The following is a 16,759-nucleotide window of genomic DNA, read 5'->3' on the forward strand; positions in this document are numbered from 1 at the left end:
GCAACACTATATAAAAATCAGATGTGTTATAATCCCAGCTGATGTCAGTTCTAGATTGAAATCTAGCGTGATCAAACTAGATTGAGGTAATCTTTCACTGAAACAGATATGTGCAATGCTTTGGCTTGGTTTTAACAATAAAATAGAAGTTTGTTATTGCAGAAGAAATGAAAATAAATTAGAGCTCCAAATTATTTACATGTAACACAACTTGAAATATTTTGAAACACATGGTGAGATACAATGCCATCTATCCCAACACCATCAATTTACATTTCTCAAAGGGAACAGACAGTTCCCTTCACATCCACAGGCTTGAATTAACTATTCCTTTCAATTTCTGATCTTGAGAATTTGATAGGCTTTTTCTTGATTAGTCACATCTGAGCTTAACCTTTCGTAGCTTGAAAGAGCTCAAACCTGTCTTTTCAAGCACCCTCAAGGTCTTATATGTTTCAATAAGATAGTTTTTCTAAACTCCAGTGAACACTGTCCCACCCCGCTCAACCTTTCCCCATAAGACAACCCTCACTGTGCCAGGAATCAGCTAGGAGAACCTTGTTACAACTGCTTCTGAGAAAAGTATATCCCTCCTTAAATAGGGAGACCAGAAACAGCCTACTGTGATCTCACCAAAGCACTGTTAAAAATAGGTCACTGTGTCAGAGACAATCAGTCTAAAGGAATAAAGTACATATTGGGAGATACTTGATCACTGAGGCTGTGAACTGGTTCCTCCACAGAATGATGCCCTGACAGCACTGCGGAAGTCAAAACAGATGTACCATCAGCGCTGCGAGGATTTTGAAAAGGCGAAACTGCAGAGCGCAAAGGCGGAGGAGGAGCAGTATTCCATGAATGTCAGTGGCACTACCCCAGGCAGTGCCAGCAAGCAGCTGGAGAAACGTAGGCGGTCAAAGGATGAAGCGCAAATGAAGGTGAGCGGGAGCACCTCGATATGGGGAGGGAGGGTCTGCTATTATTGGTCAGCTGATATATCATGGCAACATGGTATTTCCATGCCATTTGGAAAACAAGCATTCATTGTTACTCATTGGATGATTGTTGAATATCAGCCAAACAGCCTATGTCTCCATCTGTTGTAGATTGTCGACAGAAGTCTTAAAAGAAAACGGAAAAATTATTTTTCTCAGGATTTGGCTCATTGAATGGCAGAGCCAACAGGATAGGCCAAATGGGCTAACTCTATTCCATTATTATGGTCCATGCAATTAAGCTCGGATTGCTAAAGATTCCAGAACAATCGTGGAAGGTTGGCAATCCCTAGACTGCAGAAGTCATCAGGTTACTTGACCATGAGGGACATTACAAGGGAGGGAGTGAGAAGGATGTGGAATTTAGTTTTTCTTACTCCTTTATATTTTTTCTGTCTCTACCCAAACTCAGCCACCTCCTCCCACTTACTCTGATAATGTCATACTGACTTGGGTGGCGTTAGGACCTTAGGATTGCTGGGAGGCAGACTGGTGTCCACAGGTCTCTTCCTAGTCTTAGCAACAATATTTAACTAACTAATATGTCTTGTACCTGATTGTTATGTACAAGATGTAAACTACACCTTGTTAAGGCAAGAGCCTATTCTTGTTCAGTCTCACTGATGGTTGCACTTCTCCCACTGTAAAGTGAATGGGTCCTCTGGGTGCTCCGGTTTCCTCCCACAGTTCAAAGGCCATGGGAGGTGCAAGATTAGAGATAGGATATGCTAGTGGGTCTGGGTGCGATGCCCTTCAGAAGGTTGGGCTAAATGGTCTGTTTCCACACTGTAAGGATTGTATGAAGAGCTACTGCTTTAATAAACTACATCACACAGGAGTGTAAAAGCCTCCATAGATATGTAGAAAGAAAAGGATTAGCAAAGATAAATGTGGGTTCATTATAAGCAAAGACAAGCAAATTTATAATAGAAACAGGAAAAGAGCAGAGAAGCTGAAAAATGACTCTGCATTTATCTTAGAATATAGAACATAGAACAATACAGAGCAGAACAGGCCCTTCGGCCTTCGATGTTGTGCTGACCTGTGAACTAATCTAAGCCCATCCTCCAACACGGTCTTATCATCATCCATATGCTTATCTAAGGACTGTTTAAATGTCCCTAATGTGGCTAAGTTAAATACATTGGCAGGCAGGGCATTCCACACCCTTACCACCCTCTGAGTGAAGAATCTGCCTCTGACATCTGTCTTAAATCTATCACCCCTCAATTTGTAGTTATGCCCCCTCATACAAGCTCACGTCATCATCCTCGGAAAAAGACTGTGACTGTCTACCCTATCTGATCATCTTGTATGTCTCTATTAAATCCACTCTTCGTTTCTTTCTCTCTAGTGAGAACAGACTCAAGTCCCTCAACCTTTCCTCATAAGACCTTCCCTCCAGACCAGGCAACATCCTGGTAAATCTCCTCTGCACCTTTTCCAATGCTTCCGCATCCTTCCTGTAATGAAGCGATTAGAACAATACACAGTATTCCAAGTGAGGCCGCACTTACAGTTATGTACAGTTACAGCATGACATCACAGCTCCAGAACTCAATTCCTCTACCAGTAAAACCTAACACGCCATATGCCTTCTTAACAGAGTTATCAACCTGGGTGGCAACTTTCAGGGATCTAGGTACATGGACACCAAGATCCCTCTGCACATCCACACTACCAAGAATCTTTCCATTGACCCAGTATTCTGCCTTCCTGTTATTCTTATCAAAGTGATTTATCTCACATTTATCTGCATTGAACTCCATTTGCCACCTTTCAGCCCAATTCTGCAGCTTATCCAAGTCCCCCTGCAACCTGCAACATTTTTCCACACTGTCCACCACTCCACCGACTTTAGTCTCATCTACAAATTGGGCGGCACGGTGGCTCAGTGGTTAGTACTGCTGCCTCACAGCACCAGGGACCTGGGTTCATTTCCCACATCGGGCAACTGTCTGTGTGGAGTTTGCACATTCTCCCCATGGATTTCCTCCAGGTGCTCTAGTTTCCTCCCACAGTCCAAAGATGTGCAGGTTAAATGAATTGGTCATGCTAAATTGTCCGTAGTGTTAGGTGTAGGGGAATGGGTCTGGGTGTGTTGCTCTTTGGAGGGTCGGTGTGGACTTGTTGGGCTGAAGGGCCTGTTTCCACAATGTAGGGAATCTAATCTAGGGAATCTAATCGAACTTATTAACCCATCCACCTAGGCCTGCATCCAAGTCATTTATAAAATTGACAAACAGCAATGGTCCCAAAACACATTCTTGTGGCACACCACTAGTAACCGGACTCCAGGCTGAATAATATCCATCAACCACCACTCGCTGCCTTCTTTCAGAAAGCCAGTTTCTAATCCAAACTGCTAAATCACCCTCAATCCCATGCCTCCGCATTTTCTACAAAAGCCTACCATGTGGAACCTTATCAAAGACTTCACTGAAGTCCATGTACAACATGTCAACTGTCCTACCCTCATCCACATGCTTAGTCACCTTCTCATAAAACTCAATGAGGTTTGTGAGACACGACCTGCCCTTGATGAAACCATGTTGACTACTCCATTCAAATTATTACTTGCTAGATGATTATAAATCCTATCTCTTATAACCCTTTCCAAAACTTTTCCTACAACAGATGTAAGGCTCACTGGTGTATAATTACCTGGGTCATCTCTACTGTCCTTCTTGAATAAGGACACAACATTTGCAATCCTCCAGTCCTCTGGTACCAAACCTGTAGACAATGACGACTCAAAGTTAAAGGCCAAAGGCTCCGCCATCTCCTCCCTAGCTTCCCAGAGAATCCTCGGAAAAATCCCACCCAGCCCAAGAGACTTATCTACTTTCACACCTTCTAGAATTGATAATACCTCCTCCTTTCCAACCTCAATACTTTCTAGTCTAATAGCCCGTATCTCAGTCTTCTCCTGGACAATATTCTCCTTTTTACTGAGTGAAAACAGATGAGAAATATTCATTTTGCACCTCTCTGATCTCCACAGGGTCCACACACAACTTCACACTTCTGTCTTTGACTGGCCCTATTCCTACCCTAGTCATCCTTTTATTTCTCACATAGAAAGCTCTCCTATAGAAAGCTTTAGGGTTCTCCTTTATTCTACCTTCTAAAGACTGCTCATGTCCTCTCCTTGCTCTTCTTAACTCTCTCTTTAAATCCTTTCTAGCTAATCTGTAACTCTCCATCGCCTCATCTGAACCATCTCATCTCAACGTCACATAAGCCTCACTCTTCAGCTTAACAAGAGATGTAATTTCTTTCATAAACCACGGTTTCCTGACCTTATCACTTTCTCCCTGCCTGACAGTGACATACCTATCAAGGACACGCAATATCTGTTCCTTAAACCAGCTCATTTCAATTGTCCCCATCCCCTGCATTTTGCTACCCCATTTTATGCCTCCTAAGTCTTGCCTAATCACATTATAATTGCCCTTGCCCCATTGATAACTCTTGCCCTGTGGCACGTGCCTATCCCTTTCCTTCACTAAACTAAACATAACCGAATGATGGTCACTCACATACCACTAAATCAAACATCTGGCCTGGTTCAGATGCAGTGTGGCCTCCCCCCTTGTCGGTTCTTCGACATACTGTGTCAGGAAACCCTCCTGCACACACTGGAGAAAAACTGATCGATCTGACGTACTAGAGCTATTACATTTCCAGTCAATGTTGGGAAAGTTAAAGTCACCCATAATGACCACCCTGTTCCTTTCACTCCTGCTCAGAATCGTTTTGCCAATCCTGTCCTCCATATCCCTGGAACTTTGAGAAGGCCTATAAAAACTTCCAGCAGTGTGACCTCTCCTCCCCTGTTTCTAACCTCAGCCCATACTACCTCAGTAGGCCAGTCCTCATCAAAAGTTCTTTCAGCTACCGTTATACTGTCCTTGACTAACAAAGCCACACCTTCCCCTCTTTTACCACCTTCCCTGATCTTAATGAAAGATCTAAACCTTGGAACCAACAACATCCATTCCTGATCCTGCTCTATCCATGTCTCCGAAATGGCCACAACATCGAAGTCCCAAGTACCTATCCATGCTGCAAGCTCACCTATCTTATTCTGGATACTCCTGGTTTTGAAGTAGACACACTTCAAACCAGCTTGCTGTCTGCCAGCACAATCTAATCTACACCTCTGGTTCCCATCCCCCTGCTGAGCTAGTTTAAACCCACCCGAATAGCACCAGCAAATTTCCCACTCAGGACATTAGTACCCCTCTGGTTCAAGTGAAATCCATACTGTTTGTACAGGTCCCACCCTCCCCAGAATGAGCCCTGATTATCCATAAATCTGAAATCCTCCCTCCTGCACCATTCCTGCAGCCACGTGTTCAGCTGATTTCTCTCCCTGTTCCTTGCCTCACTATCATGTGGCACGGGTAACAAACCAGAGATAACAACTCTGTTTGTTCTAGCTCTCAGCTCCCTGAGATCCTGCCTTACATCCCTATCCCTCCTTCTACCTATGTTGTTGGTACCTATGTGGACCACGACTTGGGGCTGGTCACCCTCTCCCTTCAGGACCCCAAAGACATGATCCAAGACATCACAGACTTTGGCACCTGGGAGGCAACACACCAACCGTGAGTCTCTTTTGTTCCCAAATGAAGCAGGAAGGAACATCTTCACACAGGAAGATGCAAGAAATCTCCCAGAAATAATAGAGATCCAAGGAACGAGTGAGAATGAGGAATTGAAAGAAATTAGTATTAGCAGGAAAGTATATTTGACAAATAAGTGGGACACAATGTTGACAAATCCCTGGGATGTTTCCCCTGGCTAGCGGGAGGGTCTGGAACAAGAGAACATTATTAGAATAAGCAGCAGTTTATGCAGAATCTCTTCAGGGCACTGAATCTTCAGAAGTTTCTGCCCCAGACAGCTGTGGAAAAGTTCAGTAATTTCAAGACGGAGGTGGATAGATTCCTAAAGAGATAAAGGGATATGGGGATAGCCTGGGAAAAATGGCATTGAGGTAGATGATCAACCGTGATCTAGAATAGCAGAGCAGGTTTGAAAGGCTGAATGGCCTAGGTTGCAATGTTTTCCGTGTCCCTACAAACCTGTTCCTCTGGCTCTGAATGTAGAAAGGAGAAAGTTCTCTATGTTTATCCTCTCCCTTCAGGTTCAAGAAGCTGAGATCTATTACAGAAACTGTGTTGTTGAGGCCAATAGCAAGCGCAAAGAACTGGAGACAATGAAAGTGAGGATTATTACACAGCTTCGTAAACTCATCGATCAGGGTGACCTCATACTGAAAGAGGTGAAGTATTCAATTAATGTTGTTCTTTATTTTTCCCCCTCCCTGTATCTTGCACTCTACTTCTTTATTCTCACCCTTAGTGCTCTGTCTCACTCTCACGATTTTTCTTTTTTATTCTCCCTCTCCTTATCTTGACCTTTTTGAAGGATCTCTTTAATTCTCTCTATCCCAGATGCTCCTCTTCTCTCACTCTCTATTCCTACATCCTAGACCATAAGACCATAAAATATAGGAGCACAATTAGGGCATTTGGCCTTCCCTTTACTATCCCACCCACAGTGACTGCTCCCCAGCTCTCCTCCGATGGATACCTTACAAAACAGCCCCAACGTCTGGTGAGGTTGTGCTTTTTTGCCCCTGTAATGTTTTCTGATTATCACACAGGAGGCCACCATAAGCTGGTGAATGTTCCCCACAGGAGGTAATGTGGGGGCTCCTGCCGCTTCTCTAGCCAGTGAGTGACACCTCCATCACCAACATTAAATTCCACCCTTCGTCGCCATACCCAGGGATGGATATATTTATTCAGTGGATCATCTACTGGGATGACAGAGTGAGCTCAGATACCAGACACTGAATAGAAATGGGCCTATATTGGGATTGGAATTCCAATTGGATATCCAGTCCCTCTGTACCCCCAATCCCCACCAGAATGGTCTGAGAGCTCTCGGCTTCTTCCTTGACCAGAGGTCTGAACCCCATATCCATCCACCTCCACCCTCTTCCGCTTGGTTAAATTAAAAGAACTTCTTCCTTAATTCATCTCACTTCTGCCAAGTCAAAGGAGTGGCTATGGACACCCACATGGATCCCAGTTATGCCCTGCCTCTGGAACAATCCTTATTCGAGCCTTACATTGGACCCCTCCCTCAACTCTTCTTCTGTTACATCGACCGCTGCTTTGTGCCACATCATGCTCCCGTCAGGACCTTGAAAACTTCATCATCTGTTTTGCGTCCAATTTTCACCCTTCTATAACTTTCATTTCATCCATTTACGACAAGTCCCTTCTTTCCTTGAGTTCTTTGTCTCCATTTCAGGGAATAAACTGTCCACTGCCATCCATTACGAAGTTAAAAATCACTAGCACATCAGGTTATAGTCCAACAGGTTTATTTCGAAGTACAAGCTTTTGGAGTGCTGCTCCTTCATTAGGTAGCTAGTGGGGCTAATCCCCTCATCCTTCTAAGCTCCATTGAGTATAGTCCCAGAGTTCTCAAACATTCCTCATATGTGAAGCCTTTCGTTCCTGGAATCATTCTCATGAACCTCCTCTGGACCTGCTCCAGGACCAATACATCTTTCCTGAGGTATGGGGCCCAAAATTGCTCACAATACTAAAAGTGTGATCTGACCAGAACCTTGTCAAACCTCAGAAGTACATCCCTACTTTTTTGTTCTAGTCCTCTCGAGATAAATAACAAGATTGTATTTCCCTTCCGAACCACCGATTCAACCTGCAAGTGTACTTAAAGAGAAATCTGGACTTGGACTCCTAGGTCCCTTTGCACTTCAGATTTACGAATTTTCAACCCATTTAGAAAATAGTCCATGCCTCTATTCTTCCTACAAAAGTGCATGACTTCAGACTTTCCCGTGTTGTACTCCATCTGCCACTTCTTTGCCCATTCGCCAAACCTGTGGTTTCTCACCCACTATGGTTGACAGGGCCCCCAACCGCATCCAACCTATCACCTGTGCTTCCACCCTTGACCTTTCCCATCACTTACAACAGTGTGATCCAGTTTCCCTTGTTCTCACTTTACATCCCACCAGCCTCCGCATTCAAAGGATCTTTCTCTGCCATTTCAGACAACTCCAACGGAGTGCCACCACCAAACACATCTTGTCCTCACTCCCCTGTCTGCATTTCACAGGGATCGTTCCGTCTGGGCCATCCTAGTCCATTCCACAACCACCAACACCACCCTCCCTCTCCACGGCACCTTCCCTTGTAACCGCAGAAAGTACAACACCTGTCCCTTCACCTGCTCCCTGCTCACCATCCAAGGGCCTAAAACAGTCTTTCCAGGTGAAGCAGTGTTTGATCTGTACCACTTCCAATCTTGTGTGTTGTATTCGCTGCACCCAGTGTGGCCTACTCTATATTGGAGGAACCAAGCGCAGACTGGGTGACTGCTCTGCAGAACACCTTCCATCTGTCCACAAGCAGGACCTCGACCTTCCCATAGCCGGTCATCTTAACACAGCGTCCTGCTCACATGGCCACATGTCTGTCCTCAGAATACTGCAGTGTTCCAGTGAATCACAGCGCAATCGGGAGGAACAGGCACTTTACAACCTTCTGGACTTAATACTGAGTTCAACACTTTTACATTGTGAACATTTCTTCCCTTCTTTGAGTTTATCATGTCTTACTGTCCTTTCAAGTCTGTCAGGAGACACACCATTACTCTGCCATTATCATATTCCGAAAACTTAAGCTGAAATATTGTCGGAGAATTGTCCAATTACAAATCAAGGCCACAAATAGATGTTGTGAAATTGATGAACACTATTTATTTCTCACGAAATCATGGGGAAGAGAAATTGACTGGACTGATACAAAACAGACACTTTGCACAGTTAAGTCAAGGATTCTCCTCCCTGAGCTTCAGACACAGTCAGTTCTTATCGGGTTACAGTAGTGACATGTTAATAATAAGACAATGCAGTTTCAATTATAGTTACTAGAAAACAATTGCTTGTCCAGCAGTATCCATTAGTTAACAATTGTAGCCAGAGGTTTAGCTAATCTGCAGAAACGGGTGCTAATGGCTAGCATCCTGGCTTCAATACGTCCTTAGGGTAGTGTTCATTTTTGGTAAAAACAATGACTGCAGATGCTGGAAACCAGATTCTGGATCAGTGGTGCTGGAAGAGCACAGCAATTCAGGCAGCATCCGAAAAGCTTCAAAATCGACGTTTCGGGCAAAAGCCCTTATTCCTGATGAAGGGCTTTTGCCCGAAACGTCGATTTCGAAGCTTTTCGGATGCTGCCTGAATTGATAGTGTTCATTCTTGTCAGGTCTCTTTGTGCCACCTCATCTGCATCTGCTTTGTGGGGATTGAGTAACTGGGGAGACAGGGAATGCCCTTGGGGCTTCAGGAGCAGTGATACTATTGTGAGGTAGGAAAACCAGTTAGCAGATCATCTAGATAGTGTATTCCTTCAGTTGGGGGGAGAGGGGCTGCTTAGGTGATGTCTCATTTCACTGTTAGTTCCTGAGCTGAGTGTGGTCAAGTTGAAGTGCCAGTGGCATTATGGGTAAGCTCTGTTTGGCTAAGAACAGACATGGTTTCTGTGAGCAAGTGGTGGGCAGGCAGAGTGGTTTGGTTTTTTTTCTTCTGCAACTAGCAACATCTTTTCTTCACTGACACCCTAAACCCACTTCCCCCAGCACCAAACCCCCCCTCGCCCCCCCAAATAGCATAAATGATAAATGCTGTCCCCTCCACACTTTACTTTAGGTTTGATGAAGAGACATTCAGACTCAAAACGTTAGTTTGCTCTCTCTCCATGGATGCTGTCTGATCCGCCGTGATCTCCAGCATTAGGCTTCAGTACAGATTCCAGCATTGCAGTAATTTGTACCTATATTCTCTTGAGTTTACAAACATGAAAGGTATTCTTTAGAATATAAAATAGTACAGCTCAGAAACAGGCTCTTTGGCCCACGATGTCTGTGCCAACCATGATGCCATTCTTCTTATTAAAACGAATGCAATTCTTTGACAGAGTAAATGCTAGGGAGCTCTTTTGACCCCTGGCTGGAGAGTCTAAACTAAAAGAGCGAGTAGGCAAAAGTGAGGACTGCAGATGCTGGAAACCAGAGTTTAGATCAGAGTGGTGCTGGAAAAGCACAGCAGGTCAGGCAGCATCCGAGGAGCAGGAAAATCGACGTTTCGGGCAAAAGCCCTTCATCAGGAATGAAGGGCTTTTGCCCGAAATGTCGATTTTCCTGCTCCTCGGATGCTGCCTGACCTGCTGTGCTTTTTCAGCCCCACTCTGATCTAAAAGAGAGAGTGTCAAACGTAAGAAGTCATTTAAAAAGGACTTCAGTGAGGGAGAAATGTATTACTCAAATGGTTACAAATCTTTGAAAGTGGCTACCCTATGAGGCAACGGATGTTTAGTTGTTGCGGTTATTCAAGATTGATAGATTTTTGGAGTTAAGGAAATCAAGGCATAAATCAGCAGAGGAGTTGATGTAAAAATTCAGCTGTGACCTTATTGTATGTTAGGATGGACTTGAGGAACTATATGGTTACTTTCACTTCTATGTCACATCTTCCCAAGTAGAATTTGTGTTAGATATCAAATAAAACCCTCTGTCCTTCAAACACTGCCTTGTGTTTTGGATGTAGGTTTGCTTGCTGAGCTGCAAAGTTCATTTCCAGATGTTTCATCACCCTACTAGGTAACATCTTCAGTGGGCCTCAGGCGAAGCAGTATACATGATTCCTGCTTTCTATTTATATGTTTGGGTTTCTTTGGGTTGGTGATGTCATTTCCTGTAGTGAAGTCACTTCCTGTTCATTTTCTCAGGGGGTGGTAGATGGGGTCTAACTCGATGTGTTTGTTGATAGAGTTCTGGTTGGAATGCCATGCTTCTAGGAATTCTTGTGCATGTCTTTGTTTGGCTTGTCCTAGGATGGATGTATTGTCCCAGTCGAAGTTGTGTCCTTCCTCATCCATATGTGAGGATACTCATGAGAGTATCACAACTAGTCTTTTTGTGGCTAGTTGGTGCTCGTGAATCCTGTTGGCTAGTTTTCTGCCTGTTTGTTCAATGTATTGTTTGTTACAGTCCTTGCACAGTATTTTGTAAATGATATTAGTTTTGCCTGTTGTCTGTATAGGGTCTTTCAAGTTCATTAGCTGCTGTTTTAGTGTGTTGGTGGGTTTGTGGGCTACCATGATGCTAAGGGGTCTGAGTAGTCTGGCAGTCATTTCCGAGATGTCTTTGATGTAGGGGTGAGCGGCTAGAGTTTCTGGATGTGTTTTGTCTGCTTGTTTGGGTTTGTTGCTGAGAAATCGACAGACTGTGTTCATTGGGTTACCCATTCTTTTTGAATACATGGTATAAGTGATTTTTCTCTGCTCTGCATGGTTCCTCTTTGCTGCAGTGTGTGTTGCCTCGTTGAAATAATGTTCTGATGCAGCTTTGTTTGTGAGTGTTGGGATGATTGCTTCTGTAACTCCTGTATCACAGGAAATGACATCACCAACCAAAAGAAACCCAAACATAAAAATAGAAAGCAGGATTTTCAGCATTGCTTCACCTGACGCCCACTGAAGATGTTACCTGGTAGAGTAACAAAACGTCTGGAAATGAACCTTGCAGCTCAGCGAGCAAACCTACATCCAAAATCTCAACCTGAGCTACAAATCTCAAAACTCGCTACTGCCTTGTGTGTATTGCACCATTGTCTCTGAATGATACTATGATTCATAAAGCCACTGAGAACAAGGGGAACAGAGTGAGGCCAAGCCACTAGATGAGGAAAGAAGTTCACGCTATGGAGACAGTTCAAACAAAGGCTTATCAGACTGATTCCTGGCCTAGCAGGACTGACATCTGAAGGGAAACTGGATTGGTTAGGACCATATTCACTGGAGTTTTAAAGAATGAGTTGGAATCTCGTAAAGACCTTATTATTTTAACAAAAGAAGACAAAATGAACATAGGAAGGATGTTCCCGATGACCAGGGAGCCTAGAACCACAAGTCACATTCTAAAGATATGGTATAAACCATTTAAGACAGCTATGAAGATAAATTTTTTCACCCAAAGAGCAGTGAGCCTATGGAATTCTCTACCATAGATGATAGTTGAGGCCAAAACATTGAAAGTTTTCAAGGAGTTACAGATTGTTCTTAGGGTTAAAAGGATCAAAGGATACATGGAGAAAGTGTGAACAGGCTCCTGTGCTGGATGCTCAGCCATGATTGTATTAACTGGTGGAGCAGGCTCCAAGGGCTGAATGGCCTACTCCTAGTCCTATTTTCCATCAATCTATGAAGAGGTACGTTTCGCTTGCCTGTGAGACGTTGGAATGGAAGTTACAGCAGAGACAACGTGGATACTTGCCATGAAGTGGGGTGACACCTTACACTACATTGGAAGTAGTTGAGGCATCAATGAAGAGTAACCTTTTCATACATTTTCCTCACCAGGTCTCTGTGAACCTTTTCCAAATGCAGGAGGAACAAATCGAACAAGTGCCCCTGGCCTTTCGCTCACTGCATGAGAACATCAAACTTTATGAGCCCGGCCAGAAATATTTTGAGTTTATTCAAAACCTGGATAAGAAGATGCAGCCTGTGGAGTTCTATGAATTCGAGGAGTTTGCTACTCGCAGCAGGAGGTGAGTGTTACATCAAATGAAGGATGGCGAAAGAGATTCAGTAATGAGAGAATTAATAGTGTTTGGTTTGATGAGATTCTGTAGTGGGACTGAATGATGGGTTTGGCCCACTGATAAATTGTACGTTTGTTTTAATTTGCAGGTCATCTAATTTGCTCCATCGATCGTCAGCATCTTCTGGTGACTTGCCAAGTTTGTCAGACGAGTTTGAAAACAAACTGAGTAAGTTGCTGAAAAGCAATTTTGTAAATGGGGAAGCCTGCCTTATTTATTCTCAAGAGGTTAAGGAGGAACCTCTGTCAATGAGGAGAAAGTGAGGACTGAAGATGCTGGAGAAGGGCTTATTCCTGATGAAGGGCTAATGCCTGAAACGCCGACTCTCTTGCTTCTCGGATGCTGCCTGACCTGCTGTGCTTTTCCAGTGCCACACTTTTCACATCTGTTAAGATGCCAACCAGAAAAGATTATATTCCTTCCCAAATTATAAGCAGCTACTGTGAAACCTGCAACTTAATCTCCTTGTATCCTCTTACTCACTGCTCATGTCACGGCTGGGAGGGCCAATTTTCCAGCTTGCAGCAAGCTCTCACAAATAGATTAGATTCTCTACAGTATGGAAACAGGCCATTTGGCCCAACAAGTCCACACCGACCCTCCGAAGATTAACCCACCCAGACCCATTCCCCTACCCCATTACACTACATTTACTCCTGACTAATGCACCTAACACTATGGGCAATTTAGCATGGCCAATTCACCTGACCTGCACATCTTTGGATTACTAATGTGATAATGGGCAGCTAATCTGATTTGCAGTGATGCTAGTTGAGGGATAGATATTGGTCAGGGGAAGTCCACAGCACTTCTTTGAAATAATCTGTATCTGCTTGAGACGGAAGACAGACTTTATTTTAACATTTCACCTGAAGCATAGCATTCTGACTGTAAACATTGTCTTCTAGCCTAGATTTTGTGCCTGAGTCACTGGAGTGGGTTTCAAACCTACAACCTTCTAAGTCAAGAGATAAGTGTCACCCACTTAACCACAGCTAAGCGATTCTGAAAGCACTCCACAATGTTACTTGCCATTGTGATGTGTGCAATCACAGCAGCCAATTTGTGCTCAGCAAGATTTCCAAAAACAGCAATGAGTTCAGTCATTTCTCTGGTGGCGTCAGTGCAAGAAATTTTGTTGGCCAGGGTGTGAAGAGGACTTCTCCAGTCCTCTGTAAAATAACACAGGATGTTTAGCATTCTGCGGAGCAACTGGAGAGTTTACTGCCTTGCTGTCTGATTGAACGGCACTACCTCAGTAATGCAGAGAAACATTGGCATAGACTGTGAGCTCAGGTCCAGGAAAGGGGCTCAAAACCACAATCACTGATGCAAAGGTGGCCACTCAATGAGGCAAAGCCAAAACAAGACAAAGTTTATAGGAAACTCAGATGATTCAGTCAGTGCCAATTGTAGTTTACATAAACTTAACATGTAGAATTGAGGGATTCTGAAGAATACTTGTAATTTAGTTTTAGAGGCAGCTTTCTTCTTCTGGTGGTCTACACTACTGTTTACAATTTGTGGTTGAATTTATTCCACCTACTCAATTGTTTTCGGTACAATTTAAGAGATCTTATAATGCCATTTCATATCACAAAAAGTGAAGGATTTAAGAGGGTGGTATGGACTAGTTGGGCCAAAGGGCCTGTTTCCACACTGTAGGGAATCTAATCTTATGCAGAAAGCCCAGAGAAGCAAAGACTGCTCTTTCTTTGAGAATGAGAATTAACTTTAAAATAGAGAGACTTTGTGAAAGCATGTGGGGAGAAACTGTTTCTACTGGCACTCAATAATCAGAGGACTCAGACTTAAGATAATCTGCAAAATGGGAAGATGAGAAATAATCTTATTGGTGAGTTTTTGTTGTCTGATAGGGTGGTGGAAATAAGTTCCAGGGGAATTGGCAGATACTTTAAGGAAAAGGTTGTATGACTATGAGGGGGAAAATAAGGGCCCTGCCAAATTGGAAAGCTCTACTGAAGACCTGGCACAGGCACAATGGGCCAAATGGCTTCCCCTATGCTGTATAATTGATGGAATCTTTCTGTTTTGCTTCCTATATTAGTGCAATTAGTGAGAAGGGTAATTGGGAGCACTGAAGCTGAAGTGGGCATTAGCACCTTGGGTTCTTATAATACATAGTCTGTGCTTTATACATACAATTTAATGTTTTAGGAAGGAGCTTTCTCTCATTAGCTGCTGAACATTAGGGGTTTCCGGAACAGTGTTCTAATTTATATATTCCTTTTCTTGTTGTGTAGTGTTTCGAAATGCAGTCGGGACTAAACCTGCCTTAAGTGATTCGGAAAGCACTGGAGGAAGCAGTGAGTCACGTTCCTTAGATTCTCCGATGGCCAGTCCGGGTACGTACCAGCGAAAGTTGTCCTTGAACGAGGACAAGAGAACCTACTTACAGAATTGTGTTGTCAACAATTAGCCTCCAGCAGTTCCAGCCATTACTCTTCAGATTATAGCACACCTCCATGCCTTATTGAGCTGATAGGTTTCAGGACTGTGCCTTCTGTTTTATTTGTTCATGAGATTTGGGTGGCACTAGCTAAGTCAGCCTTTATTGAGCATTTATTACAACATAGAACTTTACAGCGCAGTACAGGCCCTTCAACCCTCGATGTTGCACCAATCTGAAGCCCATCTAACCTATTCAACTCCATTCTCGTCCATATGTCTATCCAATGACCATTTAAATGCCCTGAAAGACGGCGTGTCCACTACTGTTGCGGGCAGTGCATTCCATGCCTGTACTACTCACTGAGTAAAAAAAACTACCTCTGACATCTGTCCTGTATCAATCACCCCTCAATTTAAAGCTAGTCCCCTCGTGCTAGCCATCGCCATCTGAGGAAAAAGGCTCTCACTGTCCAACCTATCTAACCCTCTAGTGATCTTATATGTCTTAATTAAGTCACCTCTCAACCTTCTTCTCTGTAATGAAAACAGCCTCAAGTCTCTCGGCCTTTCCTCGCAAGACCTTCCCTCCATACCAGGCAACATTCCAGTAAATCTCCTCTGAACCCTTTCCAAAGCTTTCACATCCTTCCTGTAATGTGGTGACCAGAACTGCACATAATACTCCAAAAGTGGCTGCACCAGTGTTTTGTACAGCTGCAGCATGCAGCACGATATTGATTATTTATCTGATCTCAGTCAGCATGTGCAGTGGTGGTTTGCTGTTATATAGGTTGTCCTCACTGAAAATCGTGGCCCTGTTCTTAAGAAATCAGTGCTTTAAATGAAATGACTTAAGTGAATCATGGGTTCCCATTGGAATTAAAGTTAAAGCCAGTGTTACGATTCTCTCGGACAGTTTCTCGTTCAGTAAAAACAAAGGAGAAGCTGAATACTGTACCGCACACGTGCAACACCATAGATTCGTAGCTGAAATATCTTGTAAAATGACATAAATCATTGAATATAACAGAAATGCTGCATAAATTCACATTTACATGAAATGGGGACTGTGCTACCATAAACACAGTGCGATTAATTTAGACACCATTGACTCCAATTGAGATTTGATAGGGGTTATATTGCTAGACTCTACTGGCATTCACAAAAACCCAAAAATGATAACCACAAGAGGCTGTGAATTCTGCAGTGAGTAACCTGTTTCCTGATATTCAAAAACCTGTCCACCATCTGCAAGGCATAACTCAGGAGAGTGATTGAATGTTCCCCATTTGTACAGATGAGTGCAACTCCAATAACACTTGAGAAGCTTGACATCATCCAGGACAAAGCAGCGTTTTCATAGGAACATAGAAAATAGGTGCAGACGTAGGCCATTTGACCCTTCAAGCCTGCATTCAATATGATCATACTCCTGCTTTCTCTTCATACCTCTTGATCCCTTTAGCCACAAGGGCCATGTGCAGCTCCCTCTTGAATATATCTAACAAACTGGCCCCAACAGCTTTCTGTGGAGAGAATTCCAGGTTCACAACTCTTTGAGTGAAGAAATTCTTCCTTTTCTCATTTCTGAATGGATTATCCCTTCTTCTTAGACTGTGACTGTGTTTCATTG

At 43.5% G+C, this 16,759-nt stretch overlaps 1 protein-coding gene across 5 annotated transcripts in view; it reads left to right on the forward strand.

Moving 5' to 3' along the window:
- Positions 1–16,759, forward strand: part of LOC122552167 (GEM-interacting protein-like) — a 104,215-nt gene that overhangs the window by 69,601 nt on the left and 17,855 nt on the right. For all 5 annotated transcript variants that reach the window (XM_043694699.1, XM_043694700.1, XM_043694703.1 and 2 more), the window contains 5 exons: positions 744–938; positions 6,151–6,288; positions 12,470–12,660; positions 12,803–12,882; positions 14,979–15,080. In XM_043694699.1, coding sequence (XP_043550634.1) covers positions 744–938; positions 6,151–6,288; positions 12,470–12,660; positions 12,803–12,882; positions 14,979–15,080 — 706 coding nt within the window. The remainder of the gene's footprint in view (positions 1–743; positions 939–6,150; positions 6,289–12,469; positions 12,661–12,802; positions 12,883–14,978; positions 15,081–16,759) is intronic.

Source organism: Chiloscyllium plagiosum, chromosome 8 (genome assembly GCF_004010195.1).
Source record: "Chiloscyllium plagiosum isolate BGI_BamShark_2017 chromosome 8, ASM401019v2, whole genome shotgun sequence".
NCBI lineage: Eukaryota > Metazoa > Chordata > Chondrichthyes > Orectolobiformes > Hemiscylliidae > Chiloscyllium > Chiloscyllium plagiosum.